General features: G+C 44.4%; 1 protein-coding gene across 1 annotated transcript in view; it reads left to right on the top strand.

Moving 5' to 3' along the window:
• Positions 1-23,605, top strand: part of LOC126416380 (calbindin-32) — a 750,330-nt gene that overhangs the window by 523,239 nt on the left and 203,486 nt on the right. The window contains exon 3 of the mRNA XM_050084060.1: positions 9,943-10,032. Within this exon, the coding sequence (XP_049940017.1) occupies positions 9,943-10,032 (90 nt within the window). The remainder of the gene's footprint in view (positions 1-9,942; positions 10,033-23,605) is intronic.

The following is a 23,605-nucleotide window of genomic DNA, read 5'->3' as shown; positions in this document are numbered from 1 at the left end:
GATCGAACATAAAGAAACTTGTGAAAATGTTTGTACTGGCACTTGAAAATGATCCTAATTTCTTGGAAAGAGTGCTAACATGTGAAGAATCTTGATTTTTCTGCTGTCATCCTGAAACTACGCGCCAATCGATGCAATGTAAGGGGCCAACATCACCGAGAGAGAAAAAAGCTCGAATGAGCAAATCAAGATACAAAGTGACGATGATTATTTTTTCCGTTACTCCTGGAATTATCTTCACTGTGTTCCTGAAGTTCAGACTGTTAATCGACATTAGTATCTTGAGGTTCTTACTCTATCCCGTTTTAAAATAAGAAAAAAATACCTGGACTTGTAACACACCCGTGAGTACAAAAGGATGGGGTGGTACCTTTAAACTGTTTGTCGATTCGTGACCGTTTCTTGACCGTGCGCCCTGTCCACACCACGTACCTGGTAATCCCGCGGCGGTCGTACTGTTCTGCCCCACACTGCTGCTGGCTTGCCTGAAATTATCTATCGAAATATGCAAGCGAATAAGGGGAGCCACTCTACGTTAAGCACAACACTGTTCTACGTCTGGCATGAACATCTTTAATCTGAGACGATATGGAAATCACAGGTTGCACAGTTTACACTATAACTCGTAAATGTTTATCCCAACTGACAGTCGTGACGATTATCTGTCCACTTGGACGAGCGTACGAGTACCGAACACGGCACGGATGATTGTTGATGATGCGGAAGCCGAATGGTCGCACGAAAGTTCTTACGCTCTTCACGCAAACACAGATATTTGGCACTAGCCCTCCTAGACACTAGTAATAAATTTTATCACCGTTCACAAGGTTAAGTTTATAGCTCACAGTTCTTCAGTTGTACGAGAGTGCGCGTGACCGTTGCGGCGCGGCTGATTGTTGATGATGCGGAACGCAATGATCGAACGCACGTTTTCACGCTCGCTACAAGACACTGGCACATAAATGCTTTCTTCTGTAAAAAAAAAATAGTATTACTGATTCTCATTAGTTCATTCTGGGAGACCGAACACGGCGCGGATGATTGATACAGTACGGTACGACAAGCATCGAGAGGATGCACAAATACGTTATCAGCAGCACTGCTCATTTTTAAATTACTTCTTGACGCCCTTTCCTCTGAATCATTTACTTATTTTATCACTTTACTGTCCGCAGCTCGTGGCTGTGCGGTAGCGTTCTCGCTTCCCACGCCCGGGTTCCCGGGTTCGATTCCCGGCGGGGTCAGGGATTTTCTCTGCCTCGTGATGACTGGGTGTTGTGTGCTGTCCTTAGGTTAGTTAGGTTTAAGTAGTTCTAAGTTGTAGGGGACTGATGACCATAGATGTTAAGTCCCATAGTGCTCAGAGCCATTTGAACCATCACTTTACTGTAGTAACACTTGTAGCAACACTTCAACTTCCATGCTAACAATGCCTCTCACTTGCAGAGCTACACACTACACAACATAACAGTTCCGTGTCCCGCGCTCGACTCGACTGACGCGGCTGCCCGCAAAGATACTCCACAACCAAGCCAGCGATATGAGAATCCGCTTACAAACTGTGGAAGATGAGGTCATTGGTTCTGGATGAAGGCAACACACCAGCTCATACAGCGTTGTCAGTTGCAGCATCCCAGTGTTACACCATCCACCTAAGTCGCCTCATCTAGCACCATGTCACTCTTATCAATTCCTCAAGTTCAAGACTGCATTAAAAAGAACAAGATTTCAGTCGGTGGGAAGTGAAACACAAAAAAGCGACATACGTTATCAAGGAGCTCACGTAGGAAGATTTCCAGCACTGTTCCCGTCAGTGGAAAATTGGCATGGAGAGTTGCACGCACAGAGAAGGGGAGCATATTGACTATGACGAAAGCTAAATATGGACGTTCTTGAAATAAAATGGTTTTCAACAATAGTCGTGTTATTTTGTAGCCACTTGTCGTATGTCACTGGCTTTCTCTCCACAGGCACTACTGTATTACCCCTATCTGTTTTCGCTGCAAGAAACATGGCACGCTACTCCGATACGTTTAGAGTGATGGGGACTGCAGATATCAGCTTCGCTCCCTATTTTCCGCTAGTATTGGCAGTAGCCGCACCGACCGCATTATTTTGGCCAATATCGGCGCTGCGAGGTGCCTGCGAACCCATCGCTTTTTTTTTATCGGGTCGCGTCGCGGCGGGCGCGCCGTCTTGGTGGAAGACGGATGGAAATGGAATCGGTGTTTCCGTGGGCGCGCGCAGCCGATTGGCCCGTCCTGCGGGACCGAGGATGGTGATGCCGGGAGGGGAGGAGGGTCGGGGGGATGGGAGGGTGGCGAGCACCGCAGCTCCTGAGGGACCGTCGTGCGGCGGAATTGCCTGACTGGCTCGATGCGGACCTCCTACGTGGCTACGGGGTCGCCTCAGTCCAGAGTGGATCAGCGGTGTAGGTACACTGCCCTCGCGGGGCACCGACACCACGGGGCTCTGAGCTCTGGCAAGAACAACGACCTACAATCCGCCGAGGAAGGGAAATACCCGCCATTTCTATAAGGCGTGCCCAATTCAAAAGGAATCCTCCGCTGTAGCGGCGTTGTTTGTAATCTCAGAGGGTGAATGTGTTTATCAAGAGATGTTGTGGTGGAAAATACCCTGTTGCGCAAGCAAAGTTGGAAAGTTGTTCCCACAGTACTTTGCATGACGGAGTCCTCCCGATCAGCACAAAGAGCGCTTGTCCAATTTCTTCGCGTAGAAAGGGAACACGCCTCAGCAATTAATCGCATGATGGAAGATGTGAACGGAGAGCAGTGTCACGCACTGCGTACAATCATTCTGGTGGTCACAGCATTATGAGGCGTCATGTGTGACAAAGAAGACCCTCGAGCCTCGTGGATTTCGATGGGAGGTCTTGAAATATCCTGCTTACACCCTCGATATCTACCAACGTGACTCGCACGGCTTAGGAGCCTTATAACAACCTATGAAAAGTCAGAAGTTCACCTGCGACATTGAAGTGCAGATACCCAGGAAAACTGGACCCGTCAGCAACCCAGGAGTTTCTACACTGAATCAATCCACTCCTATCCTACGCACTGGGATCGCTGTATCAACATGAGTGACAATTATCCGTAGTTGTACTGTTACACACACCTTATATCGACAGCACAGGTTGCAAGCTAGAAGACGCATCTAACCTCAACGCATGGTTGTCAACAGACACAAATTCCATAAACAACTCTTCTGTCATATTTACGAGAAAAATGTCGTCTAGATGACTTAATGCATTTTCATTCCTTGTGACATTTTGGCTACTGATACCATCAGATCAAAACGTCGGAATCGGGAAAAGGAGTTTTGTGTCAGTAATGGGGAATGCCGCTTAGGTTTCGTGACGCTGTTAGTAAATATGCGTTGCGTGTGGTATTTTTTTTTTTTTTTCTGGGGCAGACGAGAAGAGCGGGGGTCAGGACTGGGAAGCGGAGCTGTGAAAGCCTGCCCTTCGCTGGGTACGTCCGTGATCAATTCCCAAGAAACTGTTATGCCTGCATTGACCGTTACTGTACTACGTGGACTTCGCGGAAAAGAAACTTCCGGGGCACCAGTGAACGACTGCCTTTCGGCATTTACCAGTGTTCTAATACTATATCATATTCATTTAAATTCCGTTAGTTGACAACCAGTGGACGAGCAGTGTACTACTGACGTCTTCTGGTCAGGATCAGCTTAAAGTCACTCAGGTTCTATAGCACTGAGAAATCCCGGAGGCCATATTTAGCTATGTGCTACATTTTTTTAACGTGTTGCTTTACTTCCATATAAAATTTTACTACAGTAACAGTAGCCACGCACTTTGATTTTTAAATCATTATCTATTCAACATAATAGACGTTAATCAAGATACTGTAGCCACGCATACCAACTGACTTTTATTAGCTCGGTTTACATAGCAATGGAAAAGAACACTGTTAATCCTTGTGTTTTGTGTCCCTTGTCGTAAAAAAATTCTTTATCCCACTGATGTCATGATGGCACACAGCGTCAAGATTGTGAGACCGTGGAGCATTTCAAACCCCAGGCCGTTCCCAGTTGATTCTGCCTGTCAGCCTCAATGCAGTTTTCAGGTGGTCACCCACACTCATGAGGTGTTGGCGGACGGGATAACCGGTTCCGCCTCAGTTACTATCCATACTACCACGACGAGTGCGAAAATATATAGCTAGACAAATCGGCACAGACCAACAATTACATTAAAAATAAAACAATAAAATATTAAAAGCAGTATAGGGTATGAACAAAATATACACTATTGGCCATTAAAATTGCTACACCAAGTAGAAATGCATATGATAAACGGGTATTCATTGGACAAATATATTATACTAGAACTGACATGTGATTACATTTTCACGCAATTTGGGTGCATAGATCCTTAGAAATCAGTACCCACAACAACCACCTCTGGCCGTAATAACACCCTGATACTCCTGGGCATTGAGTCAAACTGAGATTGGATGGCGTGTACAGGTACAGCTGCCCATGCAGCTTCAACACGATACCACAGTTCATCAAGAGTACGTATTGTAACGAGCCAGGTGCTCGGCCACCATTGGTGAGAGATCTGGAGAATGTGCTGGCCAGGGCAGCAGTCGAAAATTTTCTGTATGCAGAAAGGCCCGTACAGGACCTGCAACAAGCGGTCGTGCATTATCCTGCTGAAATGTAGGGTTTCGCATGGATCGAATGAAGGTCATCAGTCCCCTAGAACTTAGAACTAGTTAAACCTAACTAAGCTAAGGACATCACACACATCCATGCCCGAGGCAGGATTCGAACCTGCGACCGTAGCGGTCACACGGTTCCAGACTGTAGCTCCTAGAACCGCACGGCCACACCGGCCGGCTGAAGGGTAGAGCCACGGGTCGTAACACATCTGAAATGTAACGTCCACTGTTCAAAGTGCCGTCCATACGAACAAGAGGTGACGGAGACGTGTTACCAATGGCATCCTATACCACCACGCTGGGTGATACGCCAGTATAGGGATTACGAACATACGCTTCCAATGTGCGTTCACCGCGATGTCACCAAACACGGATACGACCATCATGATGCTGTAAAACGAACCTGGATTCATCAGAAAAAATGACCTTTTGCCATTCGTGCACCCAGGTTCGTCGTTAAGTACACCATCGCAGGCGTTCCCGTCTGTGATGCAGCGTCAAGGGTAATCGCAGCTGTGGTCTCCGAGCTGATAGTCCATGCTGCTGCAAACGTCGTCGAACTGTTCGTGCAGATGGTTGTTGTCTTGCATACGTCCCCATCTGCCGATTGAGGGATCGAGACGTGGCTGCACGATCCGTTACAGCGATCCGGATAAGATGCCTGTCGTCTCGACTGCTAGTGATACGAGGCTGTGGGGATCCAGCACGGCGTTCCGTATTACCCTCCTGAACCCACCGATTCCATATTCTGCTAACAGTCATTGGATCTCGACCAACGCGAGCAGCAATGTGGCGATACGATAAACCGCAATCGCGATAGGCTACAATCCGACCTTTATCAAAGTCGGAAACGTGATGGTACGCATTTCTGCTCCTTACACGAGGCAACACAACAACGTTTCACCAGGCAACGCCGGTCAACTGCTGTTTGTGTATGAGAAACCGGTTGGAAACTTTCCTCATGTCAGCACGTTGTAGGTGTCGCCACCGCCGCCAACCTTGTGTGAATGGTCTGAAAAGCTAATCATTTGCATACTGCAGAATCTTCTTCCTGTCGGTTAAATTTCGCGTCTGTAGAACGTCAACCTCGTGGTGTAGCAATTTTAATGGCCAGTAGTGTAGAAACACAAAAACACAACGCAACATCATCCCTAATATGTTGTAGGACACCCGTTGGCATTAAAAACAGCATCCGGTCCTATCTGAATGGATAAATATAAAGACTGTATAGTTTTAAAGGGAACCTTATACCGTTCTTCCTGCAAAATCGTGGCAAGTTCAAATTACGATGATGAACGTGAATAGCGATCAGACACCCTTTTCTCTAAAGGAGACCACAAAGGCTCAAAAACAGTGAGATCCGGTGACTGTTGTGGTCAGACGAGATGCGATTGCTTATCCTCGTGCCCACAAAACCAGTCCGGAACGAAACGAGCGTCGTCTTGGAACACAGTATCACAATTAGGGAACAAACAGTACACCGTGGAAGAGACGTGATCAGCCAAAATGGTCACATAATTCTTGGCAGTAATGCGATTTTCCGAGTGCCCATGCAGCCCATGGAATACCACAATATGGCTGCCAAAATCATCAGCGATCCCCCGCCATGTTTCACTCGCGGGAAGTGATCCCGCCCAGAAGCTGGAAACAAGCTGAAACATGACTCATCCGACGAAATTACTTTCATCCATTCCTCCATAGCCCTGGTTATGGAACCACGTTTTCCTGTTGCGGGCAGTCGCATCACTGATGCGTGATTTTCGAATTGCAGGTCGACCCGTTTACGAAGCTACCTTCCTGTTGTTTTGGTTCAAATGTTTCAGATGGCTCTGAGCACTATGGGACTTAGCATCTGGGGTCATCAGTCCCCTAGAAGTTAAAACTACTTAAACCTAACTAACCTAATGACACCACACACATCCATGCCCGAGGTAGGATTCGAACCTGCTACCGTAGCAGTCGCGCGGTTCCGGACTGAAGCGCCTAGAACCGCTCGGCCACCGTGGCCGGTGTTGTTTTGGTGCTGGCAGAGTTCGCGAGCACAACATTCACTTGTACGGTGACTTTTTCTGCTGCCGTCCTCTTATTTTTCGTCACAAGTCTCTAAATGACCGTCGGTCGCGAACACAGAACACACACTTTCGTCCGCGTTGTGACTTACCGGATGATGTTTTACCGCTTTTCCTGTATTTGGTATAAGTGTTCGATACGGTGCTTCTTGAAACAACAAACATTCGGTTACTTCGGTTACAGAAGCACCCACCATACGAACGTCGGCACTTTTTCCATATTCGAATGAGCTGAGCTTCGACATGATGCACTCGCAGCTACGCGGAGGAGTGTTCTGTCCACGATTGACATTTGCAACGTGCTGAGGACAAAGCGCAGTCGCAGTTCGTCATCAAATTCAACAACGCAGCCTGCAGGGTTGGCTATCCTCTACATTTATGTTGAAGATTGCATTCCTCCCGTTGATTACACATTTTTGTCAAAATCAAGTAGATGTCAGTTGTTAATGTGTATTGATTTGATAAGTCTCTCACTTCAAACCCCAGAATTTTGAAAGTAGCCATCGCTGTTTATTATTTTGTTCATGAAAATAGAATCATCCTTTAATCGTATTCTGTTGGATGTTAAACTGAATTGCCGATTCCATTTTCCTGCACAACACTTCGACGGCCGCGCCATTATATCTAGTAATACGCTTCGCAATACTTCAGTCAGACGACTGGATCGGGCGTCGAAAAGTTGTGCAGGAAAGCAGAATGAGTAACTGGTCTAAACACCCAAAAGCATACCATTAATCAGTCACGGTGAGGGAGCAAGCGAGATCACGCTATCTTTTTCCCCACTTTTCAAGTCACATTGAAAATGAAGCTATAAATATCTGAAACATAACTGCAAAACAAAGTAGTTTTGCAGTTACATGTTACAGATTCTTTTCCTTCAACAAAATATAATTGTTGTGGGTAAAACCGAATATTCTTCTATAACAAATTCCACTGTGGTCACAGTTTCACTGTGTTTCCCAGGATAAGGAAAAGGACAAGAGTGAGTGCTAGAGAAGCAACGGAGAGGAAAGAATGTCAAAGAATGAAAACAAGGCGGAAAGCATGAACGGAAGCAAATCAGTGGACCGTGTATTGTGAAAATGTAAAGAAGGGAAAACGATAATCATCATACTTGCTCTGCGTCTCGGACGTCATACTGCTGTGCGCTTTCGGTGTATTGAGACACGGTGTTATGGTCCAAAACAAGAAAAAATGTTCAGTAAACATGATTCCAGAATGCGTAGCTCAACGGCTATGAGCACTTGTTCATTTTCGGTATTGTGGAACACATATCTTCTGCTGAAGAAGTGCTCATAGCTCGTAAAATATGCATTTTAGTACCACTGTGTATTCGACATCTTTTCTTGTTCTGTTCTATACGACCACGTCACATAATATGGAATACCTTTTTTAAATCCATGCTAGTAGCTACGAGGAGAGCCATGAAATACGTACCTTACACAATCCAGTGAACACGATGTTTCGTTAAAGTACAGAATCATAAACATCTTCGTAAGAATTTAAAACTTCTAACACTGTCAGGTCATGTTTAATCCTACTGCGATGGTGAGTACTTGTCGATACCAGCACAGTTCTCATACCGCAGGCCCACGTTGACAGGTGAGAGGCAAAGATATTGCGCTCGCAACAGCATCTTTCTTAAGTACCGGACGGAGATTACTCTCATATGCAGAAATTTGTTCCTGACACATATTTTTTTTTAATAATCTGATCGATTGGGAGATGTGATTTCTAGGCATGTTGTGGAAAGTTAGTGTTGCCATAGAGACTCCCCACCCTACGCCTCCCCCACTCTCTCTCTCTCTCTCTCTCTCTCTCTCTCCCTTTCAGCCGCCAACCTTTCGTACAGAGTCCGCTGTTCTCATGATTTGGTAAATTACATTTCTTTTATCTGCCCTTCCTGCCGCCACATTCCTCAGTTAACGAAAAGGAGAAAGATGTTTGTGCCATATTTGTGATTCGTGGATACTTTGTTCTGTACGTTATCGTTCTTTTAGGTATTTGTGTATCGTATTTTCTGAGAAGGAGACTGGGGACTTAAACGACGAGTTGGGGTGGCAGTCACTGAAACAAAGGCGGTTATCTTTACGGCGAGATCTATTTACGAAATTTAAATCACCAACTTCCTCTTCTGGATGTGATAATATTTTGTTGACACCCACCTACGTAGGGAGAAATGATCAGCATAATAAAATAAGAGAAATAAGAGCTCGAACGGAAAGATTTAGGTGTTCCTTTTTCCTACGCGCCATTCGAGAGTGGAATGGTAGAGAAGTAGTATGAAAATGGTTCGATGAGCCCTCCTCCAGGCACTTAAGTGTGAATTCCAGAGAAACCATGTAGATGTAGATGTAGAAATACGGCCTAGAGACCACACGCAGCTAGGGCGGTGTACCAGACCAACGGTTGCGGCTTATCTACTGTGCAGAAACGATCCGTATCTGGCCTGCCTTCTTGTCCCGCAAGCTGGCGCGCGGTGCATTAAGCTGCACAAGCAGTGGAATGTCGACCTGGGAGACTAAGTGGAGAAATAACTCAGCTGCTGAACCGTGGTAAAAATTTTTATCTGAGCCCAGGTGCGTAACTAAATGGCTAACCCACTTCATGGTTCGTGGTGCTCAATTGCTATAGCAGATTGCCTATCTAACGGTTTCCAGTGGCCAGAAAATTTGATTTTCAGAATTTAAAATGATTATTGACCGAATTTAAAAATTTAAAAAGTTGTCATAATCAACTCATTAAGAGGTATCACCTTATGTTACGGATTTAATTTAGTAAGACAAGGGATTACGGTTGGAAACTGCGTATATGTCTCGAGACAGTGTAACTCACAGCGCGCATGCTATCCAGACTGTATTCATCTGTATTTGAGAATGAGAGCACTTAGCGACTTCCAACAAAGTTTGAACATGATATGAAACCTTTTCTAAACTTATTCTCGCCTCTACGGTTAATATTAAATATGTAACACATTAACTCCTTTGTAAAGTAAGCAAATGTTTGAAGCTGTTTTATAAATGGGACCTCGATTCCTAAAACAATAGAGTCTGGGAGGGGGGGGGGGGGGGGGGTTTGCTGGTTCGTAAGTACCAGGAATGTCACATGGAAAGCCCCTCAGGATGACAAGTTAACACAATGTAATTATTTCATCGTTCTCGTTGCAGGCCGTTTCTGACGCTATGCTGGTGGAGCTGAAGCAGTGCTTCATGGAGGCCTACGACGACAACCAGGATGGGAAGATCGACATTAGAGAGGTAAGGAGCATCTCTTCCAGCGCTCTGTTCTCCAAGTTATCCTTTCGCTATCAGTTTCCAGACTTCCTTCCTGCTCCATTCCATGACACAGCACACAAGGGAGAGACGATCCTTTACTTTAATTTAGTAGATTTTCAGTTGCCATCCATTTAAAGAAATTAAGTCAAATAGTTGTAAGGTCGCATAGAGTCATTTTAGTAGACTCTTTGTTGGTATAAAGAGGCTTTACTTCAAGTGTCTGTGACCATAGTATTGCTAATCAATAGTAATATTATCACACACCAGTATTAACTATAGCCAATTGTACGAGTCCCTGTGATCTTTATAAAGAAAAGGTTCCAACTTTCATTTGGACTGATTTACGGAATAAGTTTTAACATTTTGCAGCCCTGTCAGCAAGTGTTATAAATTAATATGTCAAAAATCCACCTCAGTTGCGAAATGTTACTGGTCTTTACCCAGGTTTCAGCTAGAGTAGTCTACCCTTCTTCAGAAACATAAAATAAGCTAATACTTGCCAGAATATGGCACGGTCAAACATAAAAAGCTAAAGTACCGCGGTACCATGTCAAGCTACATTACTTAGCTGTGGAACAGCACTGGCCCCACTTTGTGGAAAGCGGTCGGTTAGCCGCGGAAGCTACGTTGGAACTCTTGGTACCACTGTACTTTAGCTTTTTATGTTTGACAGTGCCCTATTGTGGCATGTATTAGTTTATTTTATGCTTCTGAAGAAGGCTAGATTACTCTAGCTGAAACCTGGGTAAAGGCCAGTTACATTTAGCAGCTGAGGCCGATTTTTGACATACTACCGAATAGTGAAGATTCTAAACATATTAGGAGTGTGCAGAGTCATACATTGATATAGATGACAGGAGATATGGCTGGCGCATCAGCTATCAACTATTTGTTGAGGCCTAATAGAAGGATATTTTCGACGTAATGAAGAATTTCAATGAAATCGAACAGCTCAGTTATGGAAGAAATGTACTGGAGATAGGTGCTGTCTCTGCGCTGAAAAGCATAAATCACGAAGCGCCTGGACAGTCTCACGGAAAACGATGTGCAGGATTTTTGAGCAAAAGAGTAGACGACTGCAGCTGTGTGTAGACCCATAGCGGTATACTCTGAAGGCATAAACGTGCAAAACTCATCTATTTATTCGGTTGGTGATCATACTGGCAACGAAACTGCGCATGACAGAGAGAGCACTGAAATAATGAATTCAGTCTTCCGAAATTGTTTCCAGACAAACCCGAAACAAACAAGCAATAACATAGACCAATATCTTTCCTAAATATCATCATTAAAACACTCGAGCGTATAATAACGGACAGCTTAAAGATATATATGTAGTAAACTATCAACTGATGCCCAGTATAAACAAAGCCAGGAATTAAGAAAAGCGATGCCACCAATAGCCCACTGCTGCAATTCACAACAGGGTAACACATCTGCAATACGGACATTGGACAATGTCCATATTTTAACATGCTTTTATTAGGTCGCTTTCGCGTCTCTCTGTTCAGTACAAATTTTTCAGTTGGCTTTAAACTAACTTCTTCATCAGATAGACCTAAAATGGATCAAAATGCAACAGTGTGGGGGTAAGAATCACTTACCATACGGGAGGGGTGAAAATGGGAAGACAAAGAAACATAACGCAGAGCACCATAGTTGGAATTCCTCACGATGGCTACGCTTACCAGATTGCACCACACCCCCACAGGCGCAATGTGCATAAATGGATGGTGCAGAAAGAATCAGGGACAGCTCGTTCGATTTATACGAGGGTTAGCACTTTAGCAGCGCCAACTATTTATTTACAACTCGTACAAAATAGATACGTGTTTCAAAGTTTTACTGACCTTCAAAGTAGTCATCAGCATTATGTATAACCTGTTGCCAACGATGTGGAAGTCGTAGGATACTCTTCGCAGTGCCAGTTGTGTTGACAGTTCGAGCGGCGCGCTCTAAATGGCTCTGAGCACTTTGGGACTTAACTTTTGAGGTCATCAGTCCTCTAGAACTTAGAACTACTTAAACCTAACTAACCTAAGGACATCACTCACATCAATGCCCAAGGCAGGATTCGAACCTGCGACCGTTGCGGTCGCGTGGTTCCAGAGTGTAGCGCCTAGAACCGCTCGGCCACCCCGGCCGGCAGGCGCTGTCTATTGCCCGACGAATTTGTAGCAGTTCTGAAGCGAATACCGCGAAGTGTTTCCTTCAGTATATAACGCGAGTTCAACTCACGAGGGCTTAAGTAGGGGAGTGCAGTAGGTGGTGTAGCACTTAGAAGCCCCATCAGTCAAACAAATCAGTAACAGCTTGCACTGCACGTGCTTGAGCATTGTCCTGCAAAATGATGGTCAGGTCCTACAGAAATTTTCTCACTTCTGTCTCTATGCTGTTCATTTTTGGAACACAACCTATCACCAGCTTGGAGACAGAAGTGAGAAAATTTCTGCAGGACCTGACCATCATTTTGCAGGACAATGCTCAAGCACGTGCAGTGCAAGCTGTCACTGATTTGTTTGACTGATGAGGCTGCTAAATACTATACCACCTACTGCACTCCCCTGACTTAAGCCCTCGTAAGTTCAACTCGATTTCTAAACTGAAGAAAACACTTCACAGCATTCGCTTCAGGACTGCTACAAATTCGTTGCGCAATAGACCGAGCCGCTCGAACTGTCAACACAACTGGCACTGCTAAGAGTACCCTCTGACTTCCACATCCCTAGCAACGGGTTATACACAATGCTGGTGACTACTTCGAAGGTCAGTAAAACTTTGAAATACGTATCTATTTTGTACGTGCTATAAATAAATAGTTGCCGCTATTAAAGTTCCAACCATCGTATTTTTGCCTCTGTAATGCCTGAAGCAATTTGTGCCAAACTGAGCACACATATCACTTGCACCCCGGAAAAAAAATTACTGTGGCGCTGAGATCCACCATAGCAGCCCTACTGCGGAGGGTGTGGCTGAAAAGGGATGATATGAATGCGTAATTCGAGGACACCTGGAGCAGTTTCAAACAAATTTGGTACATAAATGACTCGTTTTACTATGATTTTATCAACGAGCGATGTTGTCTATCTGATTATATGTACGGTACAGATTTAGCAACTAAGTTTAGACTATCTTCGTGATAAAATAGCCGGCCGGAGTGCCACAGCGGTTCTAGGCGCTGCAGTCTGGCACCGCGTGACCGCTACGGCCGTAGGTTCGAAACCTGCCTCGGGAATGGATGTGCGTGATGTCCTTAGGTTAGTTCGGTTTAAGTAGTTCTAAGTTCTAGGGGACTGATGACCTCAGCAGTTAAGTCCCATAGTGCTCAGAGCCATTTGAACCTGATAAAATAGAGACTCGAAATTTTCAAAATTGCTCAGAACTGAATCACAGTGCAATATTAAATCTCCTTCCAGTGTGGTCTGTAGAGGAGGATACTTTGTGTACCACTGCCATTCCCCCCTTTTCCTGTTACAGTCGCGAGTGGTTCAAATGGCTCTGAGCACTATGGGACTTAACATCTGAGGTCATCAGTCCCCTAGAACTTAGAACTACTTAAACCTAACTAACCTAAGGACATCACACACATCCATGCCCGAGGCAGGATTCGAACCTGCGACCGTAGCGGTCACGCGGTTCCAGACTGAAGCGCCTAGAACCGCACGGCCACACCGCATGACGAATTATTGCTGGTGAGCCATCGTGTGAGCTCGAATCTCTCTAATTTTTGTCTTCATGGTCTTTATGCGAGATATACGTAAGAGTATGTAATACGTTGGTTAACCCAGGTGAAGAGAAACCGAAATAAACCAGAAATTTAACATATGCCTCAGTTCCAATGTCATCAAAATGTTTGGAGTCGATTGAAACATGTCACACACAATAAAATACAAAAAATAATTATGTAAATAAAAATAAATTTTTAATTTAACCTCTATTTTCGGTCTGACTAAAAAGTATAAAAATAATGTCTCCAAGCACCATACAGATTGTCCTAAAAATTTGTAGCTCTGAATTTTCACTAGCTATGAAAATACTTGTAAGATTTATAACCAATAACATAGGGCGCATGCAATACGTAATTGATGAATGACTAGTTCACATCCTTACAGTCCAAAATAAATAAATAAAAGAAAAGTAAAGAAAAGAATGAAGGAATTATCCGAATGGAACGGAAATCGGTAGATGTTATGTACATTTGCAGCCAAACAGATGATTACAGTTTCAGAAAAACTGGATGGTTTATTGAAGAGAAAGAGCTTCACAAGTTGAGAGAGTCAATGACACATTGCTCTACCTCTGGCCCTATTCCGTTTATCATTGATGGGCAGAGTTGTTGCTTGTCCTCGTAAGGGATATCGTGCCAAATTCTTTCTACCCAATTAGCACGAGCTGGCTTGAGGACGGTGCCCATAATGCTCGAAACATTCTCAGTTGGGGAGTGGCCTAGTGACCTCGCTGGACAAGACGCCAAGGTAGGGTTTGGCAAGCACGAAGACAAGCACTAGAAGCACTCGCCGTTTGCGAGCGGGCTTTACGTTGCTGAAATGCAAGTCCAGGATGATTTGCCATGAAGATCAACAACACGGGACGTAGAATATCGTCGACGTACCGCTGTGCTGTAAGGAGTGGGCGGATCACGACAAAAGAGGTTCAGTTATGAAAAAAAAGGCACCCGAGACTTTCAGTCCTGGTTGTCGCACCATATGTCTTGACAACAATCAGGTTGGTATACACCGCTATCTGGGATGTCTCCAGACACGTCTACAGCCTGGAATCTCGTTGACTGGAGTAGAATTTTCCCCGGGGCTGAATCCCGCTTCAAAATGAGCCCCAATGACCAGCTTAAAAAAGTAACACATATTCCTACTGGAGGCAGCATTGGTACGTGCTGAGATATGAGCCAATCTGTCTTCTCATTCTCAGGTATCTGTTACGTAGAAGAACACATTATAAGTAGTGTTGCATGTCGTTACCACGCATCTTGATACATCCTTCAAACCTTCTGCGTGGCGAATCACAACTTCTTTCAAATATACCTGTTTCGATTCGGATTGCGTTACATGCGTTGGTCACAGGCTGATGTAACGTTGAGTATACGCCAATAACTTTAAAAGTCCCCATACACAGAAATCGAACGCATTCAGGTCCGGTGAATGGGGAGGCCATGTTACCGGATCTCCTTGATTAATTTCTCGCACACGAATCGTTGCGTTGGGGTAGTTCGAACGATCCGTAGAAACTGGAGTGATGTGCCGTCATGTATACGCCACAGTGGTTCCCATTCCACAGAGATAACTTTCTACAATGGCACTCGTAATTCATGGGGCAGAAATAGGTGATACACAGCACATTTGAACCTGTTCAGTAAAATCTATGGCCTTATGAGTCTGTCACGACAGTTTCTGCCCATTCACTGCTACTGAAATGATCCTGATGCATCACGTACATGTTTGCTCGAGGGGTTGCGTCTGCTCACGGATGCGTATTGTCGCAATTTACTATGCCATATCTTGTGAATCTTACTTCATTTCTAAATAAACGGCCCAATTCTCAACAGGTATTGCCTTCCAGACATATCATGATAGGAACATTACTTTTTTTTCGTTTTGATCAGTACTGCATCCTGTAGGAAGTTGTAACACTTTTTTTTAAAACTCTGCACCTGTGAGACGATGATTTGTGGACAGTAGCATTCCTGAAATTGACTGGCCTGCCCAGTGTCCCGATTTGAACCCAACTGAACACCTTTGGGAAGAATCAGAAGTTCCACTTCGCTCCAGTCCGAGCGTCCAGCAACATTATCTTCTCTGGTTTCAGCTCTTGAGGAAGAATCGGTTGTCATCCCTCCACAGACATGCAGACACGTCGCTGAAAGTGTCCCCATTAGAGTTCAAGCAATAATAATATGTCATGATATTTTTCATCGGATGTAGTATTTACAACAAGGTGACTTCTGCTGTATTCACCCTTCAAGATACAGTCTCCGGTTCGTTCCTACTTGCGACAAATTTGCCTAATGGACAAGAAATTTTAATGATGTCTTAATTTGGTATTGCTAAGACGGTGTTGCCGCAAGCCGCAAGTGATCGTACAGCACCGGAAGCTGTGCTTTCAGTCAAAACAGGGAGTCCTACAGCACTTTGTAATCTAATCTTACCTATATTAGTGGGCTGCAGTCCCTTTTTCGAACCAAAGGCTGTAATAGACAGTCCTGGACGTAGAAGTAGTGTTAAAACTTGTGGATTATACTTCCGAACTTTTTGAAAAACAATATAAGTTGTTGTTAACCGGTTATAGTCTCCGTGTTAGTATGTTCCCTCAAAACGTAAATTAGCTTCCATTTACGGGCATCGTGCCAGTTCAGTCCATTAATCACACACAAGCGCCGCCTTTTAGAGCTAAAGGGCACTACACGTCTGCCTTATCATTTCTCAAAGTTACTTGAAAATGTATTTTTATAGCACAGTCAGTCACCGATTATGTTGTGAGTCACAAACACCAGAACGTGTTTGTCTTTAAATAGCTATAATAATGTTCAACGTTCCTCGGTATTATTTAGCTGTGAATATTCAGTGGGATATATGAAGTCTGGAGTCTATTAGCAGTGTGTTTCACTGAAGTCTCATCAGGGTAGCAACACTGAAACTCCGATCACCGATTTCGCAGCTATGTATGTTACTACTTGACAACACATACGAAATTCTCTCATATAGTCACTGGCGTTGAATTATTATTCCTCTAACGCGTCACCGAAACTTTTCATGACCAGAAAAACCTACAAATCAGGCAAAGAGATACATACGTTTCACAGTAGCAAAATTCGGTAAAGTCAGAGAAATTGTTTTATACTTCGTGCTCATAATAACTTGTGCCTAAGAATGTTCGTACATCGTCTAATGTATCCGTATGGGAATCGTCGCCTAAAATTCCAAACTGTCCACCTGCCTTGTGATCCGAATTAATTCCTTGCTCAATGGTCAAAACGAGAAAGGATAGGAGAAGATATTGAATACGCAAGTGGTCACTTAAACTGTTCTAACCACTACGCAATCTAATCGTAGTTAAATCAATATAGTTTACACGTAAATACATAGCAATATTCTGGGTTTATAAACATTTACGACGCTACAAATACCCATCAAGAAGCAACAGAAGTAGCCTCCCGGAAGATTTAGGTCTTCACCGGCGTAACCCTTTTCCTCGCGCCATTAATTCCTTTCGCTGCGCCGGCCTCAGGCATAAAACTCGGATATTGAGAAAGATACCTGCAGGCCGGTGGATGGCGGTGGCGGGGGACTTAGCCCAGTCACCGGTAGAGATCTAGCACCCTCCCTGGAAGTTTTCTCCCTTATCTACTGAAAGACATTTTCCATTAAAAGTTCTTCATTCGGGGACTGCGTTGGCGTAACTTAGATATAGTTCTGGCAACCTAGGTTATAAGTCAGTATTGTAATTGTCCTATAATGGTTCTGGTATTGATGTGGCGGTTTAGAGGGAAACGTTAAGTGATGTATTTTGCAGAGCATTCGAGCGGTAGTGTCTTCCATTTCTATCGTCCGATTATAAAAACAAAGTGATAAAAAAAAACAGAGAACACATTGCAAAATGTGCGAAGTTTTAAACAGTCCTGCGTCCACATTTCGTTAGGAACCGTGTTTCGAGACCAACAATAACTTCTACACTAAAGCGCCAAACAAACTGATATAGGCTAGCGTATTCAAATACAGAGACATGTAAACAGGTAGACTACGGTGTTGCGGTCGGCAAAGCCTATATAAGACAAGTGTCTGGCGCAGTTGTTAGATCGGTTACTGCTAAATGGTTCAAATGGCTCTGCGCACTATGGGACTTAACTTCTATGGTCATCATTCCCCTAGAACTTAGAACTACTTAAACCAAACTAACCTAAGGACATCACACACATCCATGCCCGAGGCAGGATTCGAACCTGCGACCGTAGCGGTCACGCGGTTCCAGCCTGAAGCGCCTAGAACCATACCGCCACACCAGCCGGCCTCGGTTACTGCTGCTGCAGCGGCAGGTTATCAAGATTTCAGTGAGCTTCAACGTGGCGTTATAGTAGGCTCACGAGCAATGGGATATACCATCTCCGAGGCAGCGATGAAGTGTACCGTGAATATCAGACATCCGGTAAAACATCAAATCTCCGACATCGCTGAGGCGGTAAAAAGCTCCTACAAGAACAGGACCGACGATGACTGAAGAGAATCGTTCAGCGTGACAGAAGTGCAACCCTTCCGCTAATTGCTTTAGATTTTAATGCTGGGCCATCAACAAGTATCAGCGTGCGAACCATTCAACGAAACATCATCGATCTGGGCTTTCAGAGCCGAAGGCCCACTTGTGTATCCTTGGTGAGTGCACGACGCAAAGCTTTACGTTTCGCCTGGGCCCGTCAACACCGACAGCGGACTGTTGATGACTGGAAACATGTTACCTGGTCGAACGAGTCTCGTTTCAAATTCTATCGAGCGAATGGACGTGTATGAGTAAGGAGACAACCTCATGAGTCCATGCACCCTGTATGGCAGCAGGGGCTGTTCAAGATGGTGGAGACTTCGTAATGGTGTGGGGCGTGTGTGTGTGTAGTATGAGCGATATGGGACCCCTGATACGTCTAGATACGACTCTGACGTGTGACACATGCGTAAGCATCCTGTCTCATCACCTGCATCCATTCATGTCCATTTTGCATCCCGACGGACTTGAGTAATTCCAGCAGGACAATGCGACATCCTACACGTCCATAATTGCTACAGAGCGGCTCTAGGAATTCTCTTCTGAGTTTGAACACTTCTGCTGGCCATCAAACTCCATAGACATGAACATTATTGACCATATCTGCGATGCCTTCTAACGCGGTGTTCACAAGAGAGCTCCACTCCCTTGTACTCTTACTGATTTATGGACAGCTCTGCAGGATTCAGGTGTCACTTCCCTCCAGCACAACTTCAGATATTAGTCGAGTCTTTGCCACGTCATGTTGCGGCACTTCTGCCTGCTCTCGGTGGCCCTACACGATATTATGCAGGTGTACCGGTTTCTTTGGCTCTACAGTGTATAACTGCGTGACTCCCTGCTCAGAGCGTGGCGGAGGGCTTTCATACGACTGCCAATATTAATTATTAATTTATCCCTGTACTATTGCTGTCACGTATGGAGCAAAGGAAAAATCGTTACAAAGTGGAAACGCTGTAATAAATGTCTAAAAAGATAGCATTCAGAATCGCAGTTTGGGGAGTTTTGGTGCTCAGTTCCTACTGGAGCGAGGTATACGGTTTAGCCGGGACCAGCGGCCGTTTTTATAGCCATTCGAACATGTTACAATATCTAAAGCAAGGTTTGAACAACGAACCGAAGCTGGCGCTCACACGAATTGGGCGAATTGCTTAATTCCTTTTGCAAAGGATTTGGCCTGGACTGAAATAAACGCTCAGTAAATGGCACCATTTTTATGTGCACCGTTCGATTTTTACTTACAAAAACAGACACCCTAAAATAAAAGCGGACTGGAGAGGGACTGATGGCTCAGATTTGATACAGATTTGTATCGGGTCTTGGTCTACGATAAAAGTTAACCAACTGACAACATCTTTCTTCGTTTGAATTTTACGTGCAAAAACACGTTTTTCTTCGAGGTTTTTGTAGCGTGCCACTTCTACACTTCAAATTTTGTACCATTCGGTTCAAGCTTTACACGAAATTAGATAAACGGTGAAGTCGAAACAGATTTTTCAATCAGTAATCTCTATCCGTTGTCGAGATACAGTGGTTTGAAGTCAAGCTAAATGTAGCAGGTGAAATTCGTCCTTACGTGAACTGAATGCGCCGAATTCGATTAACGCGAATCAGAGAAATAAAAAATGCATTCTTACGATAAAACTGAAAACTCACTTCCAAAAATATCGCTTCATTCCTATTTCACGTGAAAAAATACGTGTTTTGTCACCCTTTTTAAGTGCGCCTCTTCTATGTTTCTAACTTGTGCGATTCTGTTCAAATTCTGTAGGATGGTACACAAATAAGTCTAATTAATCGTCGTCAGGTTGATTTGTTAAAGAGTTATCCTTTGCCACGATCAAAGCATCATTGTTCGAGAGACAATTGAAAAGGCCTATACCGTATCAATCGGTGCCCGGGTCAACAACAGGCTATTTCTTTCGACATTGTATGGTGGTCTAATGTCACAATTATGGCAGAATAAAAGTTGGGAACGAGAATGAAAATTGCTCCTACTGCAGCATAAAAGTAGGCGACTAGATCCTCGGCAGAGCTAGGCATGTAAAAGAGTGTACTAGCTTTTCGACTTTTCTGACAGCTTCATAAACATTTAAATCAAAACATCTTGATGTATTCGCGTTTTTTACGATTTAACCCTGCTTTACCAGCGCATGAGCTCTCTAAGATTCGCCTCCGGTTACATGTATGGTGAGGGTGTAAGAACAAATAGACGCAAACTTATGTGTTTTAGAGAGTGCGATGTATCTGCAGTTTGAAGTATCCGAGAGTGGGGATACATCTATAATATGAGTTATTTCAGAGTAGGGGTGCATGCATCATAACATTTAATGACGCGAGATGTCATATTGCACCACATGACAAATTCCCATGTTGGATGACGTGATGGCACGTGTCATTTTATGCAACACGACATGTATCATGTTACTTCACTTGAGGCCGGCCGGAGTGGCCGTGCGCTTCTAGGCGCTACAGCCTGGAACCGAGCGACCGCTACGGTCGCAGGTTCGAATCCTGCCTCGGGCATGGATGTGTGTGATGTCCTTAGGTTAGTTATGTTTAATTAGTTCTAAGTTCTAGGCGACTGATGACCTCAGAAGTTAAGCCGCATAGTGCTCAGAACCATTTGGACCATTTGAACTTCACTTGACACGATGCATTATACACTGACGGAAAAAGAAACGCAACACCAGGAAGGAGTTTTGTGAGATAAAAGAAAGCTAGTATGCGTGTTCCTAAATCTGAACGATGACACCTATTCAGATTTCGCGCCAGTAGCTACTTTACATTTTGTCATGAGAGTTTCAGTTGAATTCATGCTGTCCATCTCTATACAGGGTGATTCTGGTAACGGTGACAAACTGCAGGGAAACTTCCCTGAGGGAACATACGGACGTATAGCCGGAAATGCGTTCCAAGGGAGGTGCATCAAGTTCAAGGTACAGATAAAAGATCTTAAACAGTTTAGGTTTGAATGATTGAAAGCATACCTGAGAACACACCAAGGCAAATGGGAATGCGTTCCGTTTGTACTAGTGCTTTATCTCCCCTCGCAAGAGATTGTTTCGAATAACCCCCATCCATTCATTGAGTCTCAACCAGTGCTGACGGTTCGCTGCCACCTCATCAGTGGGATTCCCCGTAATCCACAGGTGGGTGTTGTGAAGGTTGACCATACCGCCTCCCGTAAAGGAAGCCTCCTTTGTGACTAGGATGTGTGACAAAAATCCCAGTACCGTGGTGGCTTGTGCGACGAACCAGCGCAAAACCGTCACCACCGAGCCAACTCAGTAGGTAATATGGCATCCACGCGTTGTTAGTGATACGAACAGTCGCAGCTGTCATGACGAATTTTGCATACGGTCGTCTGGAATACCACATGCTAACGGTCCACATACCTGATGCTGATACCAGGCTCATATTCTGTTTTATTCTACAGTGTTCAACACCTCCATCTACAAATTGGTGTACCTCCCTTGGATATAATTTCCGGCAATAGGTGGATGTGAACTTCATATCCTCTCAGGGTCATCTCTTGCCTGTCCCTATTATATTCGCCCTGGACAGTTTCTACCAGGTAACCAACTACTTCTCTAATCCGTAGCACGTCTCACTAACCTGTCCCTTCGTCAAGAAAGTGTCTTCTGTAGACTCCTTGCTTATTCTTTCTCGCACTTCTTCATTTTGTACTTCACATGTCCGTTTAACTTTTAGCATTTGTCTAAAATAACAGCTACCTTTTTCTCCAGATTTCCGTTGTTACAAGTTTCAATTCCATATAGCGCTGCGCTCCTGATAAGCATGTTCAGAGCTTCTTCTATCCTATTTCCATATCAACTAGTGTTCTAGTCTTCTTTTGTATCAATGTAATTCTGATATCTTTCTTGCTTTGGCCATCGTGTGCAGTCTTCTTTTGTAGATACGAGAATTCTTTCACTTCTTCGACTGTTTCGTATCTCCCCATTTTGATCCTTAACCTCTTCCCTATTCTCCTCTCTCCTATTCTTCATCGCCCTCTTCCTTTAACCTTACTCTACAAACGTTCTATTGGCAGGCTAAAGGCATTAATATGTGGTTACTTTAATTACTGTCGTAGTTAGAAGTAACAAAATGAAAAAAAAATCTTTCCCACTGTTACATTTTCCAACACGGCGGGGACTGGGAATTCAAAGATAACCAGGATTTCAGAAGCCGATTGCACAAAAACTACACGGCATAAGAAATAAGACACACATCAATGAATAGAGCATCTCTCGAAGTTCTTAACTCACGTTACGCGCGCTCAATATGGGCACTGTTTCTGATGGGGCAAACGTCAATACGTGTATCTACACTACGTGATCAAAAGTATCCGGACACCTGGCTGAAAATGACTTACAATTTCGTGGCGCCCTCCATCGCTAATTCTGGAATTCAATGTGGTGTTGACCCACCCTTAGCCTTGATGACAACTTCCCCTCTCGCAGGCATACGTTCAGAAAGATTCTGGAAGATATCTTGGGGAATGGCAGCCCATTCTTCACGGAGGGCTGCACTGAGGAGAGATATCGGTGTCGGTCAGCGAGGCCTGGAACGAAATCAGCATTCCAAAATTCCTAAAGGTGTTCTGTAAGGTTCAGATCAGGACTCCGTGCAGCACAGTCCATTATAGGCATGTTATTGTCGTGTAATCACTCCGCCACAGGCCGTGCATTATGAACAGGTGCTCGATCATGTTGACAGATGCAATCGCCATCTCCGAATTGCTCTTCAACAGTGGGAAGCAAGAAGGTGCTTAACACACCAATGTAGGCCTGCACTGTGATAGTGGCACGCAAAACAACAAGGGGTGCAAGCCACCTCCATGAAAAACACGACCACACCGTAACACCACCGCCTCCGAATTTTACCCTTGGCACTACACATGGTGACAGATGACGTTCACCAGGCATTCGCCATACCCACGCCCTGCCGTCAGATCGCCACATTGTGTACCGTGATTTGTCACTCCACACAACGTTTTTCCACTGTTCAATCGTCCAGTGTTAACGCTCCTTAAATCAAGCGAGGCGTCGTTTGGCATTTACCGGCGTGATGTTTGGCTTATGAGCATCCGCACGACCATGAAATCCAAGTTTAAACGTCCCCTTAGAAAAATTAATGAATTACTGTGCTGGTAAACGTCTTACATTATTTGGTTTTCAAACAGCTGAGCAAAACTGAACGTGCACAGACATTTCTCTGTTTACTTATTCAGATCATCAATAAACTGACACACAATGTTTTTAGCGCAACGCAATCTGACTTTCAAAAA

Source organism: Schistocerca serialis, chromosome 8 (assembly GCF_023864345.2).
Source record: "Schistocerca serialis cubense isolate TAMUIC-IGC-003099 chromosome 8, iqSchSeri2.2, whole genome shotgun sequence".
NCBI lineage: Eukaryota > Metazoa > Arthropoda > Insecta > Orthoptera > Acrididae > Schistocerca > Schistocerca serialis.
This window is presented reverse-complemented; position numbering and strand designations above follow the sequence as displayed.